The sequence below is a fragment of the Biomphalaria glabrata genome, chromosome 4 (assembly GCF_947242115.1).
Source record: "Biomphalaria glabrata chromosome 4, xgBioGlab47.1, whole genome shotgun sequence".
Taxonomy (NCBI): domain Eukaryota; kingdom Metazoa; phylum Mollusca; class Gastropoda; family Planorbidae; genus Biomphalaria; species Biomphalaria glabrata.
The window spans coordinates 26783989-26802842 of NC_074714.1; the positions used below are offsets into that span (position 1 = coordinate 26783989).

Consider the following 18854-nt stretch of genomic DNA (forward strand, 5'->3'; position numbering starts at 1 on the left):
ATGTTGTAATGTTATGTGTCAAGTAAGTTAACAGAGTGTTTAAATAAATTTCACTTATGAATCTGGCGTTGTAGCATTGGCGTTGTTTATGGTTTTGAAGTGTAGTGTTTCTAGTTAACAAAAATAATTCATTCAAAATCATCAAGCTTTAAATAGAGAGGTACAATAATAATAAGAAGAAACTAATTTTAATAAACTCAAAACAAAAAAAAACAAAAAAAAGTACCTTATGAAATCGTTTTTCAGAATTGCCTAATTGTTCTCTCATTTTCAGTTGTGCTTTTCTTTGGGTTGCAATTAAATTTTCCAACTGTGCCAACTGATTATCGTACATACTTTTAATAGCTGCTTCATCAAATCCAGTGTCATTCTTCCCTTCTGCATCTCTTTGAAGTGCAATGAATGGATCCCCAAGACCAAAACGTCCATATTTGGCTTGATATAGTAGTTGTTTTGCTTTTTCTGCCTACAAAATTGTATACCACAGATCAAAATCCTATACAAATATAGGTCAAAATAATATTGTACTCAAAACAATTACAAAATAGTTTTCTGGAAAATTAACACTGAAAAATTCATATAAATGAGTAATTTACCTTTAATGTTGCTATAGCAACATCTCTTGCCTGAAGTTCTCCTTCAAAGTAACTTAAAAGTCGTAAAAGATCAGATTTGCTCCAATCGGGACTAGGCTGGCGCTAAAAAAAAAAGTTTTCTAGCAATAAGATAAATATAAATGTACACTGAACTCGTGTGACTGTCATTTGTTTAGCACAAGAACAAACTTAATGCCCAATTAATGTCACCATAGAGCCATAAAGCTAAGTGGACTCAAGAATATCCTGAAATTCCAGCCAAAACAGTATATGAACTCAAGACCATGTCATCTAGTGACTAACAAATGTAATATTTTCAATACAAATAAACAAAAAAAACACACATGCAGAGATGCCTACATGGCAAAATAGAAATGTGTATTTTGAGGTGCAAATGTGTATGTTCCTTAATATAAAGAAATATACTCAGGAAAGACTAAAAATCATCCAAGCACGTAACATTACACGAAATGCAGCAATCCAAAAAATTAACACAGCATAAAGTTATCCTTTACATTTTTCAAAAGATTTACACATTTAGTCTTTGTCATAGACTTTTGTAAAATATGTTAGAATGTTGCCGCTCTTGTGACTTAACAATGATTTTATTTCATGATGTCTCTAGTGTTTCATTCCTTATTCCATAATAGCACCAAGAGAGAATTCATTCAAAAGGATGGGATTTTATGCTTTAAGTGAATTTAGACTTAAACCAGATGCAATGGTTTACTTGGTTGGATCAGTGACATCTAGTTTTGTTAATGGGCTTTTTCTTTACAAGGTATGCAGACACTGAAAATATTTAATCACATTTTTTTTAGAATTCAGATTTTCTTCTTTCTGACCATTTTTAGCAGAGTCAGCAATAAAATCTTTGACATCCTCTACAATCACTAATATAAAAAAAAATATAAGTTTTGTTTTCCGACATATAATCCTTATTAGTTATTGAACTTGTTTCTAATATACAAGCTGTCCTATTGAGTTTTCTGAATATATAAGCTCCATAGAACAAGTACAAGAATATAAATATCTAGGTACAACTATCAACTACAAACTTAAATGGAATGAACACTGTCAAAACATATACAAGAAAATTCACCAGCGACTCTTCTATCTCAGAAAGCTAAGAACATTTAACATAGACAAAACAATAATCAAACTTTTCTACACAGCAACTATAAGCAGTCTAATCAACTTTGCCATCACCTGCTGGTATGGTAATACTTCACTGGCACAAAGACATAGACTTAATAGACTTATTAAAAATGCATCGTATAACACTCAAATACAGCTACCATCTCTGAAGAGCTTTTTCAAGAAAGATGCATTTCCAAAACACTCAAGATTATTAAAGACAACCTGCACCCATTAAACCACTGTTACATAAGATCTGAACGAAGTGGTCGTCTCCTTTCCATTAGGACTAAAACAGAAAGATTTAAAAACTCCTTTATCCCACTATCAGTCAGAGTGTTACAAGATCAGCTGTTGTCATCAAGAAGTACATAGAAGTCAAACTCATAAAGCGCTGGTTGTGAATGTGTATGTGTTTCATGAGTGAATGTTGTTCGAATTTTTCATCCATATTGTTTTTGTAAAGTAGTTATGCTGCGGTTGTCAATTGTAGTCAAACAGAATTTCTGTTGTAAATAAAGATTTTTATTCTGGGTTCTGATGCTTGAAATTTTTTTAGATAACATGTTTTGAAGGAGGGCACAAGGAATCAAGAATTTAACGCTTTTTTTTTCTGCATAAGCAAAAGCTTTCCTTTTGTAAACAAACTCAGCCTTTAATGTCCCTGATTTCTTTCTTTGAATTTAGGCTTTCATAAGTAATGGTAGCTTTAGATCTGCCTACTTTCTGTAATTTCAGAGTTAGGGCACATCAGTTTGATTCCCTTTGTCATGCTTAGAGGGAGATTAACCATCAATTCTTCCATAAAAGCCTCTGCCTTTCTGACTTTGGTGGTTTACAAAAAATCTAATCTAGATCTAGAGGCAGCTTCATTAACATTTGATTGGTTTTAATGTGCATAGCTATTTAAAGGTATTTTAACAATCCTACTGTCCTAAATGTGAAATACTAGATCTAGACCAATATAAAGTTAGAACAGCAATTTTACCAATTCCATATAGATTATAGATGCTATGATAAGAAAGGAGATCAATATATCTCTTTATAAAATGGCAGAAATTGCTGCACACTTTTGATTATATTTGTATATTTGTATATCTACTATCTAGTTACAGATATCTAGATCCTGCCTATGGATATAGCTATGGATATAGCTACTGGACCTAGTCAGTCTTGATTAGTTGTCTCTAGATCTAATAAGACTAGTCTAGATCTAAAGCTGTGCTATTGAGTCTGCTGAATATATGAAATCCCTAGCTGTTGTAAGATGATAATAATAATAATTTTATTTATTGAGTGCTGTAAAAAAACAAAATGTATCTCAAGGCGCTGCGATAATATTACAAACATAAACACCAGAGCTAGAATGACAAACAATAGATTAGATAAAGCTTTTTAATCTAGGTTCTCATGCTTGAAGCTTTTTTTTTTTTAATCAAGGAATCAAGAATTTAATACTAGATCTATAAAATTCCCAATCAGTTTGAAGACTAGAGTCTAGAAATAAACTGACACATTGAAAGGAACTCCGTTTTATTTGCATCAGCAAGATTTGAGCTAGTAGTTATTTTAAATCTTTTCGCATCAGCGCATTAAAAAAAAAAGGGTATCTCTCAATGTAGATCTAATATGAATAGTCCATTTCCATGCAAACACGCACTGATCTATATAAATCTAAATCTTTTTTTAGCGACCCCGAAAGGGGAATAGACGCTATTAGTTTTGGTCCGTCCTGTTTAGATCTCAAAAATTAGAAGAGAAAATGAAAATCGGATATCATGATATTTTAGATCATTCAAAGTTCTGATGTAAAGGCTACTTTTCTTTTCCGAAAGTGAACCATTTAATTTTTTAAATTATATATTATATGCAAGCAGATTTTTCAAAAAAATACACAACTTTTAAATAAAAAACTTCAGGGGAGGTAAGTTTTTTAGAAAGATCACAGACTTCTTCATTAATAGCTCAAGCTTTATTCATAGATTAAATTTGCATCAAAGGTCACAATGGAAAAAGTGTCGATGGATTATTATAAAATATATAAATCCATTTACTAACCAACTCACTCAATGGAATACTGATTCAAATGTTGTTTTCAAAAAAGATTTTCAATACGAACTTCGTTAAAGTTGTAAGTTTAAAAAAAAGAAACTACTTTTCTAGCGTGCGCAGTCATTATACACCTAACAACAATTTAAATAAGGCTAAATAGAGGCCAGATGTAGATTTGGATTTAGATTTAAATGTATTAAACAATTGTAACAAAATTTACATCTATAATCTATTAACCCATTAGCTCCTTCTGCAGTTGGAAACGTTTTCCCGTTTTTGTCCTAAACCGTTGTAGAACGTTTCTAAAACCCCCTATTCAATATACTTGTTTTAAACTTTTTAAAAACAAGATTTCTTCTAGTCTCGTAGCAAGCGTGATTACAATTAATTTTGGAGATTACCGATTCTATTTTTAATAAAATCGGAAAGGTTTTTATTTTTTAAATAATTTTTCAAACAAACAGGCCCATAGCCCCAGTGTATAAGCCCCCACGTGGGAAAATGACTATTTTTGAAGTTTTTTATATTCTAGTGGTATTAAACGTATATATTTTTTTAAACTAGACATATAGTTCTATTTTTTTAAGTTATTTGTTTGTTTATATGTATTAGGTCTTCAATTTGATTATTTTTTGCAAAATACATATTTTTTAGGATTTTTTAAATACGGAGTTATCCCTCCTTGCTTAGGACTTTGGAGGGGGTTTTTTGAACCGGAAATAGGAGCTATTGGGTTAAGGAAATAGCTTATCTTCTTACAGCTTAGTGGTGCAGATTTATTTATTATGTAAACATTAGTATCACAGTAAGAAGTGAATCTGATTCTGATGCGAACAGCATAGTGCACTTGAACCCACTAGTACTAATCCGAAGAGAGTAATCCTGATCATAATATTGGTTTAGCTCTAGTAGATCTAGTAATTTTTAAAATTAAAAGTGTAAAGTCATATAAATTGTAACAAATTCTAGTCTAGCTTTAGAAATTTAGATTCTATTTCTAGTTTCTAGATCTAGATCTAATCTAGATTCTAGATCTCGTCAGGATTCTAGATTTAGTTCTAGATCTAGAATTTCTAGATCCTATTTACTAATTTAGTCTAGATCTGAATCTTTTTATCTATTATCTATTAATCTAGAACTAGTCTAGAAATCTAGCTCTAGTCTAGATCCAATTCTAGATTCTATGTCTATAGACATAGATTCTAGTTCTAGATTCAGTATTCATTTAACGGTTGGATAGTATCCTGTCTATCCTCACAGTGTCTAGCTAAAATTAGATCTAGCCATTCTAGGACGTCTAGGTCTAGGTCATCTAGGTTCCTACCGGGTACCGGCTGTTATCGCTGTTGGTATATAAATTATAATCATAATCTGGTGACTAATTTAGTCTAGATCTAGAACTAGTCTAGAAATCTACATCTAGTGTACTAGATTCTAGTTCTAGATCTATTCTAGTAATCTAGATTTAGTCTAGAAATCTAGATCTTGTCTAGATCTAGATATATATTCGGTAAAACTTTACATCGAGACCTGAAAAACTAGGGGCCTTCGATGTAAAGTTTTACCAAGTGGGTAATAGTGTCGATGCTATTCACATAGGAAAACGGTTTAGTTGTGCGGGCTCATTTTTTTTTTTAATTTCATAGCCCATCTACTCCAATATATTAATCGAAATTGTCGGGAAGAGGTAGGTATCTTGGAGCAGTAGCAGTTGAGAAAAATCAGAAAAGTGGGTAATTCGCTCACTGTATTAGATCAACAAAAAGAACTAACTAGCAATAGTGTTTATTGGAACATATTTCAAGAAAGTTGATGGGGGAGAGGTGACGCCCTGAGCTTCCGCACTAGATGCCACCGACACGGGAGGCTTCTATGCTGTTCTTAGGTGATCAGTTAATGCTATTCTAATTATTCCAGAAGAGTTTGAAGTGTCTTAATGAAGACGACGTGTTGCATTGTTTGCTTTTATGTGAAAAATAATGCCAAATGATTTTTAAAATGTATTACTTTAAACAATTAAAACAATACAATGGCTTGAATATTCCTGGTCCATTGGTGAATTCGATGGGGGCCGCCTCTCTTTGTAATCTTGTTTTAAATTTTTTTTTTTGCTTTATCGTGGGAAATTCATACTTTTAGATCATGAACTATACTCGCGTATTTTCGTGTCCAATTGCATACAAAAAAGGAAAGATGCTTGTTAGCATCTCTGTGCATGATCTCTTGAAAATCTTGATTATCTCCCTCTCATTCTGATATCCTTTAATCAAACCAAATATTTATTTCCTTTTATTTTCTTAAACACAATTAGCTTTTGTAATGAATAGTTTTAATAGAGCTTTTGAGCAAATAATATTTCTATTTTAAAAGTAATTTACTGAAACATTACATTACTGTTAACTTACCTTTAATGTACTTGATTGCATTTTTTCATTGCTATTAGCTGAATCAAAACCATGAACAGAGTTTAATTTCATATTCCTTGATGCCATCACAGAATATTTTAAAAAGATAAAAATCTAAGGAAAAACACAAATATATATATATATATAGATTCTATTTTTCCAGGTAATGACAAAAGAAGATCATTTCTAAAAAAAAAAAAAAAAACTAACTCAGTATTATATTCTAAACAACAGTATGTGAAAAAACTAACGAAACATTTAAAATTCCTCTCACTTTCATGAAAAAAATTACTGACATAAGGTCAATTTGAGTGAAATTTATGATATAAAAAAAAAAGTTAAGTACTCCTTTCAAACAATGTGTTCTATAGGGCAGATGATGTGAAGGTCATCTGTTTCTATAACTGACAGTTAATGAGAGTGTCATGTGGCCAGCATAAGGACCAACCGCCTTTACATTCCCATACTTAAATTAGGTACCCATTAGAGTTGGGTGGACTCAGAGGCATCCTAAAAATCTTGAAGTTAAAAATGACTGTCTTCACCAATTTTTGAACCCAAGACCCTTGTTTCAGAAGCCAAATATTTTATAACTCAGCCACCATGCCCATAAAAGTTATGAGTATATTAGAACTTTCAAAAAAATAATACTGACTCAAACTCAAATGCAATTATTTAGAGTACATCTCTCTACAAGTATATATATATATATGATTGTTTGTTGTTATTTTTAAGTGAAATCAATTAATTGTATGTTTGTGAATCTTGGACACTAACTGCAGATCCTAGCAATGAAATTGAGATGCCATAGAATGATCCTAGGTATCACAAACAAAGAGATTAGAAACAGGATCAAAACAGCAATTGAGCCCCATGATGACCTATCAAAAAACAAAACTGAAACTTTGTAGCAATATCAAAGGATCCTCAGGGCTGGCAAAGACCTTCCTTCAGGGAACTGTGCTAAGTAAAGAAGAAGAGGTAGACAGATAAGCAATAAATAAACTAAAAAAATGGATGGGTCTTTCATTAAAAGAGATTCTATCCAAGGAAAAAGAGAGGAGTGGAGAAAGACAATCAACAGATCATGTGTGGTAGTTTACCCCCCCCCCCACCCCCCAGAAGGCTTTAAATTTTTTTAAACCCTCCAGAGGGTCTTGATTTTAAAAAACCCCTACAGAGAGTTTTGAGGTTAAAAAGCACCTCTGAGCTTCAATATTAAACTAAAACAATTCATTATAGTCACCAAATTCTATGAGCATAGCTAAGGTTTAAAAAAAAACTTTAGATGGTTTTGAATTTAAAACCCCTTAACAGATGGTTTTGATGATAAAACTCTCATTTTTCAATTTAAAAAATCTAAAGTAAACTACAGTCACCAAATTTCAGTCAGTAAGAAGGGTCTCCAAGCTGCAGAAGCTCAAAGCACTCCCTCAGACTAGCTAGCAAGGGCAGGCTGTCTACTATCTTTCCACTAACTCCAGAAATAACCTATTCTAGGGTACAAAAAACTTCAGTAAGAATGGTTGAAACATAATAAAGATTAATTATATATACACATTCACTCACTCACACAGGCACACGACCCCATCCCCCCAAAACAAATCTTGGCTACGCCATGATCTATATGATATTTACTGATTTGTGTTATAATATCAGATAAGCTGACCATCACATTCCTTCTGTTGCCAATATGTATAGTTAATCTCAGGCCATGGGGACCAATTCAAATATCAAATTTGAAATTTCCTGCTAGTTCTATTGCCTGTTACATGAGTCTAAGCATATATTGAGAAGAGGGTTGGATACAACGCTTGAGAACAAAGCCTAATTGCAACCAAAATATGAATAGCTCAATAGACGTCTGGCAGCTATATTGCCAATGTAGGGCAACAAGCCACTAATAAAGTTTCTGCATAGTATTGCATACTATTTAAATATTATATATATCTAAGTCCATTTTGTCATTCTTACAAGTATTCATATTATGGAACTATTATAATTTAGATGTCATTATATGCATGTTAGTGTATTTTAGGAATTTATATTTATTTGTTTTCGAATAGCGAATAATGTACTAAAATACTTGAATAAGAAAAATAATGCTGAAAAATTGATTGAAAAAACAAAAGATAATATTGCTGCTATCATGTCATGAGCATTATTTTTCCATTATGGGCAAATTTTGGATTCTGGAATAACAAAAAAATTAATTAAATGATTGGATAACTTTTGTTCATTATATTTAAGTGGTGGCCAGCCAAAAGTGGCACATTTCACCCCCCAAAAAAAAACATCAAGAAAAGACATGCCTTCTTGCAAAACAAAACAATTTCTAGGGAGCAAAAAGTTCCTTAGGAATTAAATTGACTAGCTATTATGATGCCCAAATTGATCTAAGTGTTTATAAAACTAATCAGATTAAAAAACACAGAGCTTGTTGGTTTGATGTAATTGTTAGCACTGGAATACTGTTCTGAATATATATATGCTCTTATCTTTTCGTTAGCATTAAACATTTTTATGTTACCTATTTAAGCTTTTTAAACTTACTTACGTTCCAGGCTCTAGTCTCTAGATATGGATAGACTTTAGAACTGAACTTCACAATGTAGTGACTATCACAAATGTTGATTCAGCACATGAACTCTTGGTGGACATCAAGTAGTTTTTTCAAATTTTTTAAAGTTCAAGTTGAATCAATGAATATGAATGAATTCAATGATTTTTTTAGATCTAAAAATTAAATTTAATTTTCTAGTAGATCTTTATCTATTTCAAGATCTAAAACTAGATCTAGTATTCAGATAATCAAAATTTAATAGAGATGTGTTCTACAATAAAAGATTTAGAGTCTCTGGAGAACTAATACTAACTATTACACTCCACTACTATTTGTACTTACTTAACTAGTAATAACTTAGTATTTCAAATCTAAAAATATATCTAGACGTATTAAGACTAAGTAAATCTAGATCTAAATAATATAGTACTTACTAGCTACTAGCCTAGTATATATTTTTACTGCAAGAAAGGTGATACTAGAACTCACTGGACAAAAGTATGTGTGTGTGAAAGGGGCATTATATAGTTATTGAAGTAAGCTGTTCCAATTCAATGTAACAGGTAACAGAATTCACAGGCTATAAGTTAGTATAAGTAAATGTTAACATTAACAATCTATTCAAATTATTGGAAGTGAAAAAAAAATAGGGAAAAAATAAAAGATACTAGCCTGACATTACCCGCCGCCTGCGGGTCTAAGTTTGTGTTTACTAATCTAGTGGATTGGATTTAGCTAATGATCCTTTCAAGTTTTTTTCTCTTTCGCTATGAAAATAAAATTAGGTTTGCGAAAATGGGTTTACCCGAAGCCAATACATTAATATCTATAAAAAACGAAAAGAGCGATAGCTTTGTTAAATGAATGGGATTATAAAGTGAACAATTAAACAAAATAATTTTTAGTACGCGATTCATGAAGGAATATAGATCTAGGCCTATCTCAACTCGGCTTCGCAGCTTTCGTAAACGAATGTAGTCTCTTAAAAATGCTTTAGAAAACCGAATTTGAATGTTTATTTGATCAAAATATGAAATGAATGGACTATAATTAGTATGTTCATGTGTTAAAGTGTAAAACTATCTGTGCGAAGAGAAGTTTTATCATCTTAGAGTTGAATTAGAGTTTTAGATCTAGGGATGGGATTATAAAGTAAACAATTAAACAAATTAATTTTTAGTACGCGATTCATTACGGTATTGTCTAATGAAAGAATGTTCGCCAGGAAATCTGTAGTCACAGATATCAGGAACTAATTTATATAAAAATGCTTCTGAAACACAAAATTGAAGGTTAATTTTATTATATAATGAAATCAATGGATCTTCTCTTTCATGTGTCAAAGTAAAAAACTATCTGCGCAAAGTGTATTTCTTAAAATTAGATCTAGGTCTAAATCCTTTCGATCTTTTCTCATGTCAACATTGTTAACCATGGCCTAGATCCATAAACACTATAGCTTTAATAGAGTCGGACAACTTTATTTTTTTTTAGGGTCTTAAGTTTGTTTTAGGGCTACAATACATACACTACAGTCTAAGTTAGTACCCAAGAAACATTCCTGCCTAGTTTTATCAAGATTGGTCAAGCGGTTTTGATATCTATAAGTCACATACATACATACACCTCACATTCTACTTTATAGTATAGATATTAGAGAGAGAGAGAGAGTGTATATGAGGCAAGAGACTATAAACTATAAAAACATATTGCAGAAGTGAATCTACTTTTAATACAATCTAAACAATTTTTAATTAACACAGAAAGTGGTGTTCATTGACGGTGCTCAGTGTCCAATGAAAGGGAAAGCACAAAACTGCGTTCAGTATAGGAGCATGAAGTGACCCAATTTATTTTCAAATAAAATCTTGACTATGAGTGGTAATTCAAAGGAACACAGCTATTTTTATTGTCCATTAGTTGAAGAATAAGAATCTGCTTTCAGTTTTTTTGTTTAGTTAAACCTTCACCAAATAATTTTTTTTTTTTTTAATTTGACCTAGTTCCCGAAAGTCTGTGTTCAGATGTAAGAATCTACTGTAATAAAATAAAAGTGCTAGATCTATTACCTAGAATGCTAGCTAGTAGGTTATAAATCATAGTAGTAGATCTAGTTAAAAGTAGGGACAGTCGGTCACATAGAAAAGATCTAATATATTCATTATTCACATGACATATAGTTCATTATACAGTGATAAACATCATAGTATTCATAGGACTATTATATAAATTTAGTGAAATTTAGTGTTAATCAAAACAAATCATTGTTCATAAACATATTCATAAGCAATTAGGATAGATCCTCTGCCTCTGTCAGTGTCTGTCTCTGTCACTGTCTGTGCTCTAGTCTAGTGACTAGTGCCTCTAGAGTCTAGACCTAGGTAAGTAGTAAGTCCTAGCAAGTACCTATTAGTATTAGATATAAAGCCTATTATGATTATGTTAGTATATTTTTATATAAGTATAGATTGGTAGATATCTACTATCTAGACCTAGCCTTGATCTACTCATCTCTAAATAGAATCTAGATTCTAGATCTTTCTTTATCTAGATTTCTATAATCTATATATATAATATTCTGAGTCTGAGTAGTGAAGTGAGTATATTAGTGTTTATAAATGAGTCATAAAATATATTAATATTATTGATGTATTTTTATTGAGTATTCAATTTTTAATATTATATTGTCATTATTCATATGAATTGATTATTCATTGAAATTGAATGATTGATATTCGATATTCATTGAATGATTGATATTCGATATTCAATGAATTCAATGAATATGATAATAGATCTAATTAATAAATTATTTATATTATTAGATCTAATTTGATATTCATAATATTGTCATCATTAATGACATTATGATCATTCAAATGATTCATAATTTGACATATATATTATATATATATATAAATATATATAATATAGTAGATTCTTATATTAGGCACACCGTATTCGGGAACTAGGTCAAATGTTTATTTTATTTTTTTTATTTGGTGACGGTTTAACTTACAAAAAAACTGAAAGCAGATTCTTATTCTGCAACTAAAGGACTATAAAAATAGCTGTGTTTCTTTGAATTACCACTCATAGTCAAGATTTTATTTTAAAATAAATCAGGTCACTTCATGCTCCTATAATAAACAATGTTTTTGTGCTTTCTCCTTTAGCGCACATCGAGCACCTATTGCTAATAAATTATATCTGTGTTAATTAAAAATTATTTAGATTGTATTAAAAGAAGTAGATTCACTTCTGCAATATGTATTTAAAGTATATTGCCTCTCTCTCTCTAGATATATATATATACATATATGCCTACCTATATAATCTATGTGTAGAAACAGACAGAAATAAATCTATATAATTATACATCTATAAATTAATTATTATAATTTAATAAACATGATGTTTTCAACTAGGCTACATGTATTCTCTGTCTCTTTCTTTTAATTCCCATCCAAGGACCCTCTTCTTTTCATAATTTGGATGTTCGTTTTGTTACACCTTAAGGGGACATACGAGTCGGAAAATGACGAATTTTTAATTTTTTTTTCGATTTTTTTTTCTTTCAGATTTTGAAAATTTAACCTTTTTTTTATATGAATCATATTATATTTTAGCATAAAAATGTTTGTAAATATGTGTATTTTGACTTTGAACATGTACACCTTTTGGTGATTATTTACAAATTATCGAAATTTATCAATGTTTACACCTTGGATACGATATTACCAATCTAACAAAGCTAGGACCATGATACATCAAAAGAAAGGTCACGATCCGATTTATATGTTTATCTGGGGTTCAAACTAATGGATTTATATGTTTTTTTGTAATTCGTATTTTTCCGAGCTATATAATCTACGGAAACTTCCTTATATGGCACATCGGCAAAACTCGGAAAAAATCGACTAATCAGAATGTGCCGTTTCATCCGGAAAAGGCGTTTCAAAATGGCCGACAGCGTAAACACATTCTTGTAGTGAAAGTCAATGAAAGCCTTGCACAAGACAGTTTCAGTTGTTTGGTATTTGTAAACATCAAAGAAAATATCTTTTACATTAAAATGCCTCGACCAAAGGGACGAAGAATGCTAGAGAAGCTCAATAAAGCCAGAAATGTTATGCTATCTGACAAGCTGCGTGGAAATTCCTCTGGGTCTAGGTCTAGTTTAGATCCAGCATCAGAAGGACAACGTGGTGCATCCAGATCGAAATTAGACCGTCTTTCAATAAATACTGATGTTCCAAGTGATCTAGATCTACAAGAAACAGAGCAATTATGGACTATTGCTAATACTAATCAGCTTACTGATTTGATGTCGGATGCATTATGCCCTAATTGTTTTCAGTCTAGTTTGACTATTAGAGTTATAAAAGATGAAAACATGGGGTTCGCATCAAAGTTGAAGTTATGTTGTAGATCTAGTAGTTGTGGATATACTAAATCAAAGTTTTCATCTCCAAGAATACAAAAAAGTAACTGTTCAAATGTTGCATTTGAAATAAACACCAAGATGGTTTTATACAGCCATGAGATAGGAAAGGGTTTCACTTCGCTGCAGACATTTAGCAGCGTCCTAGGAATTTCTGGAATCAGCCAGAGAGCCTTTAAAGACCATGATAATAAAATCACAGGTATGTTAAATTACACAATAATCTACTATTAGAATTATTTCTTTAAAAATTTTAATCTTTACCATATAAAAATTATAGATCTAGACCTAGTAACTATAGATCTAGAATCTAGTCAATCTTTACAAAGTTCTAACTTTTGATAAAAAATACATGTAGTATGATCACTATGATGTAGCCAATGTAGGCTCTCTAGAGATCTAAATCTTTTTTTTTTTTTAAAGTTTATATATATTATATATATATTTATAAATCAATTTAATTAATGTTTTTTGTTTTTTTCTTCAGACTGTGAAGTGGAATCTGGGGAAGACATGCTCTACCGCACAGCCAACGCCATACGTCAAGCTTATGCAGAGACGGATGATGACATTAGGGAAGCCATTGAACGAGGAGAAAACCCTTTGATTGACATTTCAGTCAGTTATGATGGGACCTGGCAAAAGCGAGGCTTTACATCGCTTTATGGTGTAGGTGTCTGCATCGATTTACTAACAGGTCTTGTTGTCGACTTCGATATTAGATCTAAGTACTGCCATGCATGCCACATACAGAAAGCTGAGAGCATGAACGCAACTGACCTCGCAGTTTGGAAAGAACAGCATGATTGCTGTACTAATCACCACAAATCCAGCAAGTCTATGGAACAGGACAGTGCTGTAATTCTGTGGAATCGTTCTGTGGCAAAATATAATTTTAGATATGTGGAGATGCTGAGTGATGGAGATTCTTCTGCTTTTAAAGCTGTGCTTGAGTCTAAGCCATATGCTGATAAAGCTGTTACTAAACTTGACTGTATCAATCATGCCCATAAACGTATGGGGACAGCGCTTCGAAAACTTGCCAAAGAAAGCCATCTTGGTGGCAGAGGAGTTGGCAGGTTAACAGAAAAAAAATGTGACAGTTTGCAAAATTTTTATCGTGGTGCTATAATAGACAATATTCCAGATGTGTCCAAAATGAGGAATGCTGTTTGGGCAGGATTATACCACTCCATGTCTACAGATACTGAACACCATCATCGACAATGTCCATTAGGAGAAAATAGTTGGTGCTGGTACCAACAAGCGATTTCGTTGGGACAAGACCCTGACAGCCACTCTAATCATAAGGCATCAACATTTTTGTCTCTAGAGGTGGCTCACAAGCAAATTCCAATTTATCGAAGAATGTCAGATGAGTCCTTGCTTCAACGAATGGCTCATGGTGGTACTCAAAACAACAACGAAAGCCTTAATGCTATGATTTGGACGAGATGTCCTAAAACAAGTTTCATGGGACTTGGCAGAGTGAAAGGCAGTGTTGCTAGAGCTGTGTCAATATTTAATGCTGGCGCCAATGAATTAATTAACGTGATGAATAAGATGCATATTGATGTTTCTTATGTAACATTAAATAATTTAAAAAAGGTCAATGATAAAAGAATTATTCAGTCTGACACTACTAGCCAAGAGGATTATAGAAAAAGAAGAAAGACTGTTTCTTTAACACGGTTTGAAAAAGTCAGAGAGGAATTGGCCAAAGATGGGAATGTATATGGTGCTGGTGCTCATTAGCAATACTACTGTCAATATTTTTTTGTATTATATAATTTTTTTTGTTTTTATTCATTATTGTTAGAGCATATTGACAGTTTAGTTGCTGTTTTAATTATTTGAAACAAAAATGTAATAACTAATTTGTAGCAAAATTTAAACAACACCATCTGATTATGTTTATGTAAATAATATAGATCAACAAACTTTTTCAAATATATTATGATACCTTAATTCAAGAGAAAATGTTAGCAAGTTTTATCTAAACTGACAATTATATATATGCTATCTAAAGAACTCCCTAGATGAATAGTAGAGATATAACAGAACTACTGAACAGTTATCATGAGTTTCAGATTTTGAGTTAGCGCTTTTTTCTTATTTGACATTGTTATATATATGACATTTTTTCATTTTAATCTTCTGTGAACTTCAAGCAAGCTCTTTTCTTTAGTATTTAATATTTATTGTTGCAAATTGTTTGGGTTTTTAGATTGCACACCGGTACATCCTACATTCTTATCAAGTTTTTTTTTCTTTATGGTTGCTAAATGTTATACCCGGTATATAATATATTATTTTATAATGTAATCTGGATGGAATATACTAAATAGCTATTTTTAAAAGCTGCTATACTAAAGTGTAAATAACATATATTTGCTATTCAGTGATTTTCTGAATAAATTTTTGTAATTGAATTTTTTTTCTTTCTTTTTTTGTATTTTTGTATATATCTCTATCTGCCAAACGCTAAGGCTCTGAAACTACTTTTGGAACTTATTTGATATTTGGCATAATTATTCTGTACATATATATCTACATATGCATGCAAAAACTTTTTGATATTTGCGTAAGTTGGATTTTTGTTTGAAATACTACTCTGTAATACAATTGCGTACAATTTACGTTTTATTATCCCAATTAGTTGCTATACTTATATGAAATTTAGAATATGCTCTTTACTAAATATAGCTATTTTTATTATGTTTTCAGATACTTATTATACTAACCTATAAATTACATGCATGTTATCTAGTATTTTCCTGACAAAATTTTTGTAATTGAAATTTTTTTTTTTTTTTTTTTCATTTTCTTCTTTTTTTGTTTTTGTATTATACCTCTATCTGCCAAACGCTAAGGCTCTGAAACTACTTGAGCTACATACTTCATATTTGGCATACTTTTTCTGTACATAGATATCTACAAATGCATGCAAAAACTTTTTGATATCTCAATAAGTAGATTTTTTGTTTGAAATATTACTCTGTAATACAATTGTGTACAATTTGCGTTTTATTTTACCAATTGGTTTCTATATTTATATGAAATTTAGAATATGCCCTTTACTAAATATTGATATTTTTTTAATGTTTTCAGATAGTTATTATACCAACCTATAAATTACATACCTGTTATTTGGTATTTTCCTGACAAAATTTTTGTAATTGAAATTTTATTTTGTTTTTTTGCATTTTCTCCTTTTTTTTGTTTTTGTATTATATCTCTATCTGCCAAACGCTAAGGCTCTGAAACTACTTGAGCTACATACTTCATACTTGGCATACTTATTCTGTACATAGATATCTACAAACGCATGCAGAAACTTTTTGATATTTGAAGTAGTTTTTTTGTTTTAGCGTTTCAAAGTTTAGAATTATGAAATATTTATGTATTTTTCATGGTTGCAACACTAAAAAAATCATTAAAAAAAGACAATAAAAGATAACAATATTTCCCTTCATGCGTTTTTAATACTTGTCATGTATGATATTTGTGTGTAAAAATTATTAATTTATCTTAAGTATTTTTTGAGTTATAAGCTTTTAATTATAGTTTGTTTGGCGGCCATCTTGGATTGTTTCCATGACAACCAGTAAAGTTATAAAGTCAAAAACTATATTTTTTCAATTGTTTAATTAAGTACTATTAAGATAATATAAAATATTTAGTCTAAATGGAGAACTTTTTTTTTTCCTTCTTTCCGACTCGTATGTCCCCTTAACATTCCCTCCCTCCCATAGATGCTTATAATTCTTTTCATGACTCTCTCCCCCTTCCCTCCACTGCCTGTATGATAGGTTGTGACACTACACGCTTAGTGTATACCTCTCCTCACCACCAGCACTCGCCTGGCGTGATCACCTGCAGTGGGCATGGTCTCTGGCTTCAAATTAGCAGCCCACACTTTTTCTTTCATTCATAAATTATATATTCTAGATATCTCGATCTAGGTCATATTTATTTATTTTAAAAAATCATAGATTTATTAATCCCATTAATATTTCTTATTACGATTTAGCCTTGTGCACTATAGGAGAATGTGTTTAATTCATTATTATTCATTGAAACACCTCCTTTTTTAATTTTATTTAACAGCTAACAGTATGAATGTGATTGGAATGTCTTTCTAAAGATGTTTGGAAGCTTATTTTGATAGATCCACCAGCCTACGATCAAACAGGCTCATAATATAGCCTTCATCCCTTATATGGGTATGAATTGCTGGGGGAGGTTAAAACAATAGCTTTACATACTTGGTTACCGAGAATCTAAAAAACTGCCATCTGCTTTGGAAAAGCGGAACAAAAATATAGGAACTTATCCAAAATTGAACATGCACTGTCCCGAAACGTTGTTTTTGGCACCAAACATAAAAACAAAATAACACAAAAAAAAGGAACGTGTTTCTTAAAGGAGAATTCGATGAGCTGTGCCTAATATAAGAAGCTACTATATATATATATATATATATATTTTATATCTAGAATCGTCTATAGTAATCTAGACCTATAATTAGTAGATCTAAATAATTTACTATAAAAGACTAAAAGTATAAATAGATCTATATATTCTATAAAGAAATATAATTATAAATCTTTATTAAATTTTAAAATTAAATCTAGATCTAGATGATAGATCTAGAATCTAGATCTAATCTAATTCTAAATCATCTTATTCTTACTAATCTTAGTCAGTCTTAGTCTTAGAGTCAATAGAGTAGACTTGAGTAAACATAATTTCATATGATTATGATATGAATTATGAAGATCTAGAATCTAGACTAGTCACTAGATCTCTATTATCTATATTATATATAATAAAAAAGTATATATTTAAATATATTATATATATTCTATTTCTAGACATCTAGATCTAGATCTAGTTACTAGTATCTAGACTAATCTAGAGTCTAGAGGTCTAGATAGATTATCATTATAGATGTAGATGTATCATGTATGTAGATTATCATTTATGATTTAGACTATGATTTACTCTATTTAATTTAGAATTTATTAATTTATTATAAGAGAATTATGATCTAGATCTAGATGTCTGTAGTAAACTAGATCTAAGTGTAGATCCTAAAATATATTTAGATTATAATTAATTAATGAGAGATATCTAGATCTTTTATTGATTTTCTTTACAGAGAATAAAGTTGAATAAAGATTAGATCTAGACAATCTAGACTGGATAGTCTGTTAAGACTAAAAATCAGCCATTTTATTTGATTGAAACTAAGATGATCACGTGACATTTTCTAAAACCAGCCTAGATATTTTATTGTAACTCAACATAAGAATTAAGACCATGGAACTATACTAATGATTAGACCTGTGAGAGTCTCTTGACAAGGAACTAACAAAATAACAAGGCACAAGGTTACAAAGACACTTAGACAGTTTGTATGGAAACACAAACTGAAAATCTGCCCCCGAATAGGTCCACCCAGGCAAGTTTCAATATTATCAGAATGAAATTCTATCAAAGACAAATGACAGAAAATAATGGAGAAAAACAGGTTAACAAATCTTGTGTGGTGCCCCAGCGGTCCAGCAGACCAAAGGATAGGTGAACTGAAAGTGAATGTGAAGTTAGATGTGAACCTGGCCTAACTGATGTCTTATAATGAATATCTAATT

At 30.9% G+C, this 18854-nt stretch overlaps 2 protein-coding genes across 17 annotated transcripts in view; one reads left to right on the forward strand and one right to left on the reverse strand.

The window, feature by feature from the left end:
* The window catches only part of LOC106054064 (cortactin-binding protein 2-like), a 61648-nt gene extending 43211 nt beyond the window's left edge, over positions 1 to 18437 (reverse strand). Inside the window, exons 1-6 of one of the 16 annotated variants that reach the window (XM_056026690.1) lie at positions 18360 to 18437; positions 8744 to 8926; positions 7570 to 7686; positions 6191 to 6304; positions 597 to 698; positions 227 to 466 (exon numbers count right to left, since the gene is read on the reverse strand). In XM_056026690.1, the coding sequence (XP_055882665.1) occupies positions 227 to 466; positions 597 to 698; positions 6191 to 6277 (429 nt within the window). In that variant the 5' untranslated portion in view covers positions 6278 to 6304; positions 7570 to 7686; positions 8744 to 8926; positions 18360 to 18437. Of the gene's footprint in view, positions 1 to 226; positions 467 to 596; positions 699 to 6190; positions 6305 to 7569; positions 7687 to 8743; positions 9154 to 9187; positions 11500 to 18359 lie in introns of those variants that run through there. The other 15 variants (XM_056026698.1, XM_056026696.1, XM_056026695.1 and 12 more) reach the window with 15 other exon arrangements.
* LOC129925822 (uncharacterized) lies at positions 12929 to 16667 on the forward strand. The gene is made up of 2 exons (XM_056026703.1): positions 12929 to 13399; positions 13685 to 16667. Exons 1-2 carry the CDS (start codon positions 13081 to 13083, stop codon positions 14950 to 14952), a joined length of 1587 nt encoding a protein of 528 aa, XP_055882678.1. The 5' UTR covers positions 12929 to 13080; the 3' UTR covers positions 14953 to 16667.
* Positions 18438 to 18854: the final 417 nt, after the last annotated feature.

Bases quoted from the DNA above. Each gene is read 5' to 3' on its own strand.
- LOC129925822 (XM_056026703.1), top strand. From the start codon at position 13,081: ATGTCGGATGCATTATGCCCTAATTGTTTTCAGTCTAGTTTGACTATT. The intron at 13,400-13,684 runs GTATGTTAAATT...TTTTTTCTTCAG, and splicing joins CCATGATAATAAAATCACAG to ACTGTGAAGTGGAATCTGGG.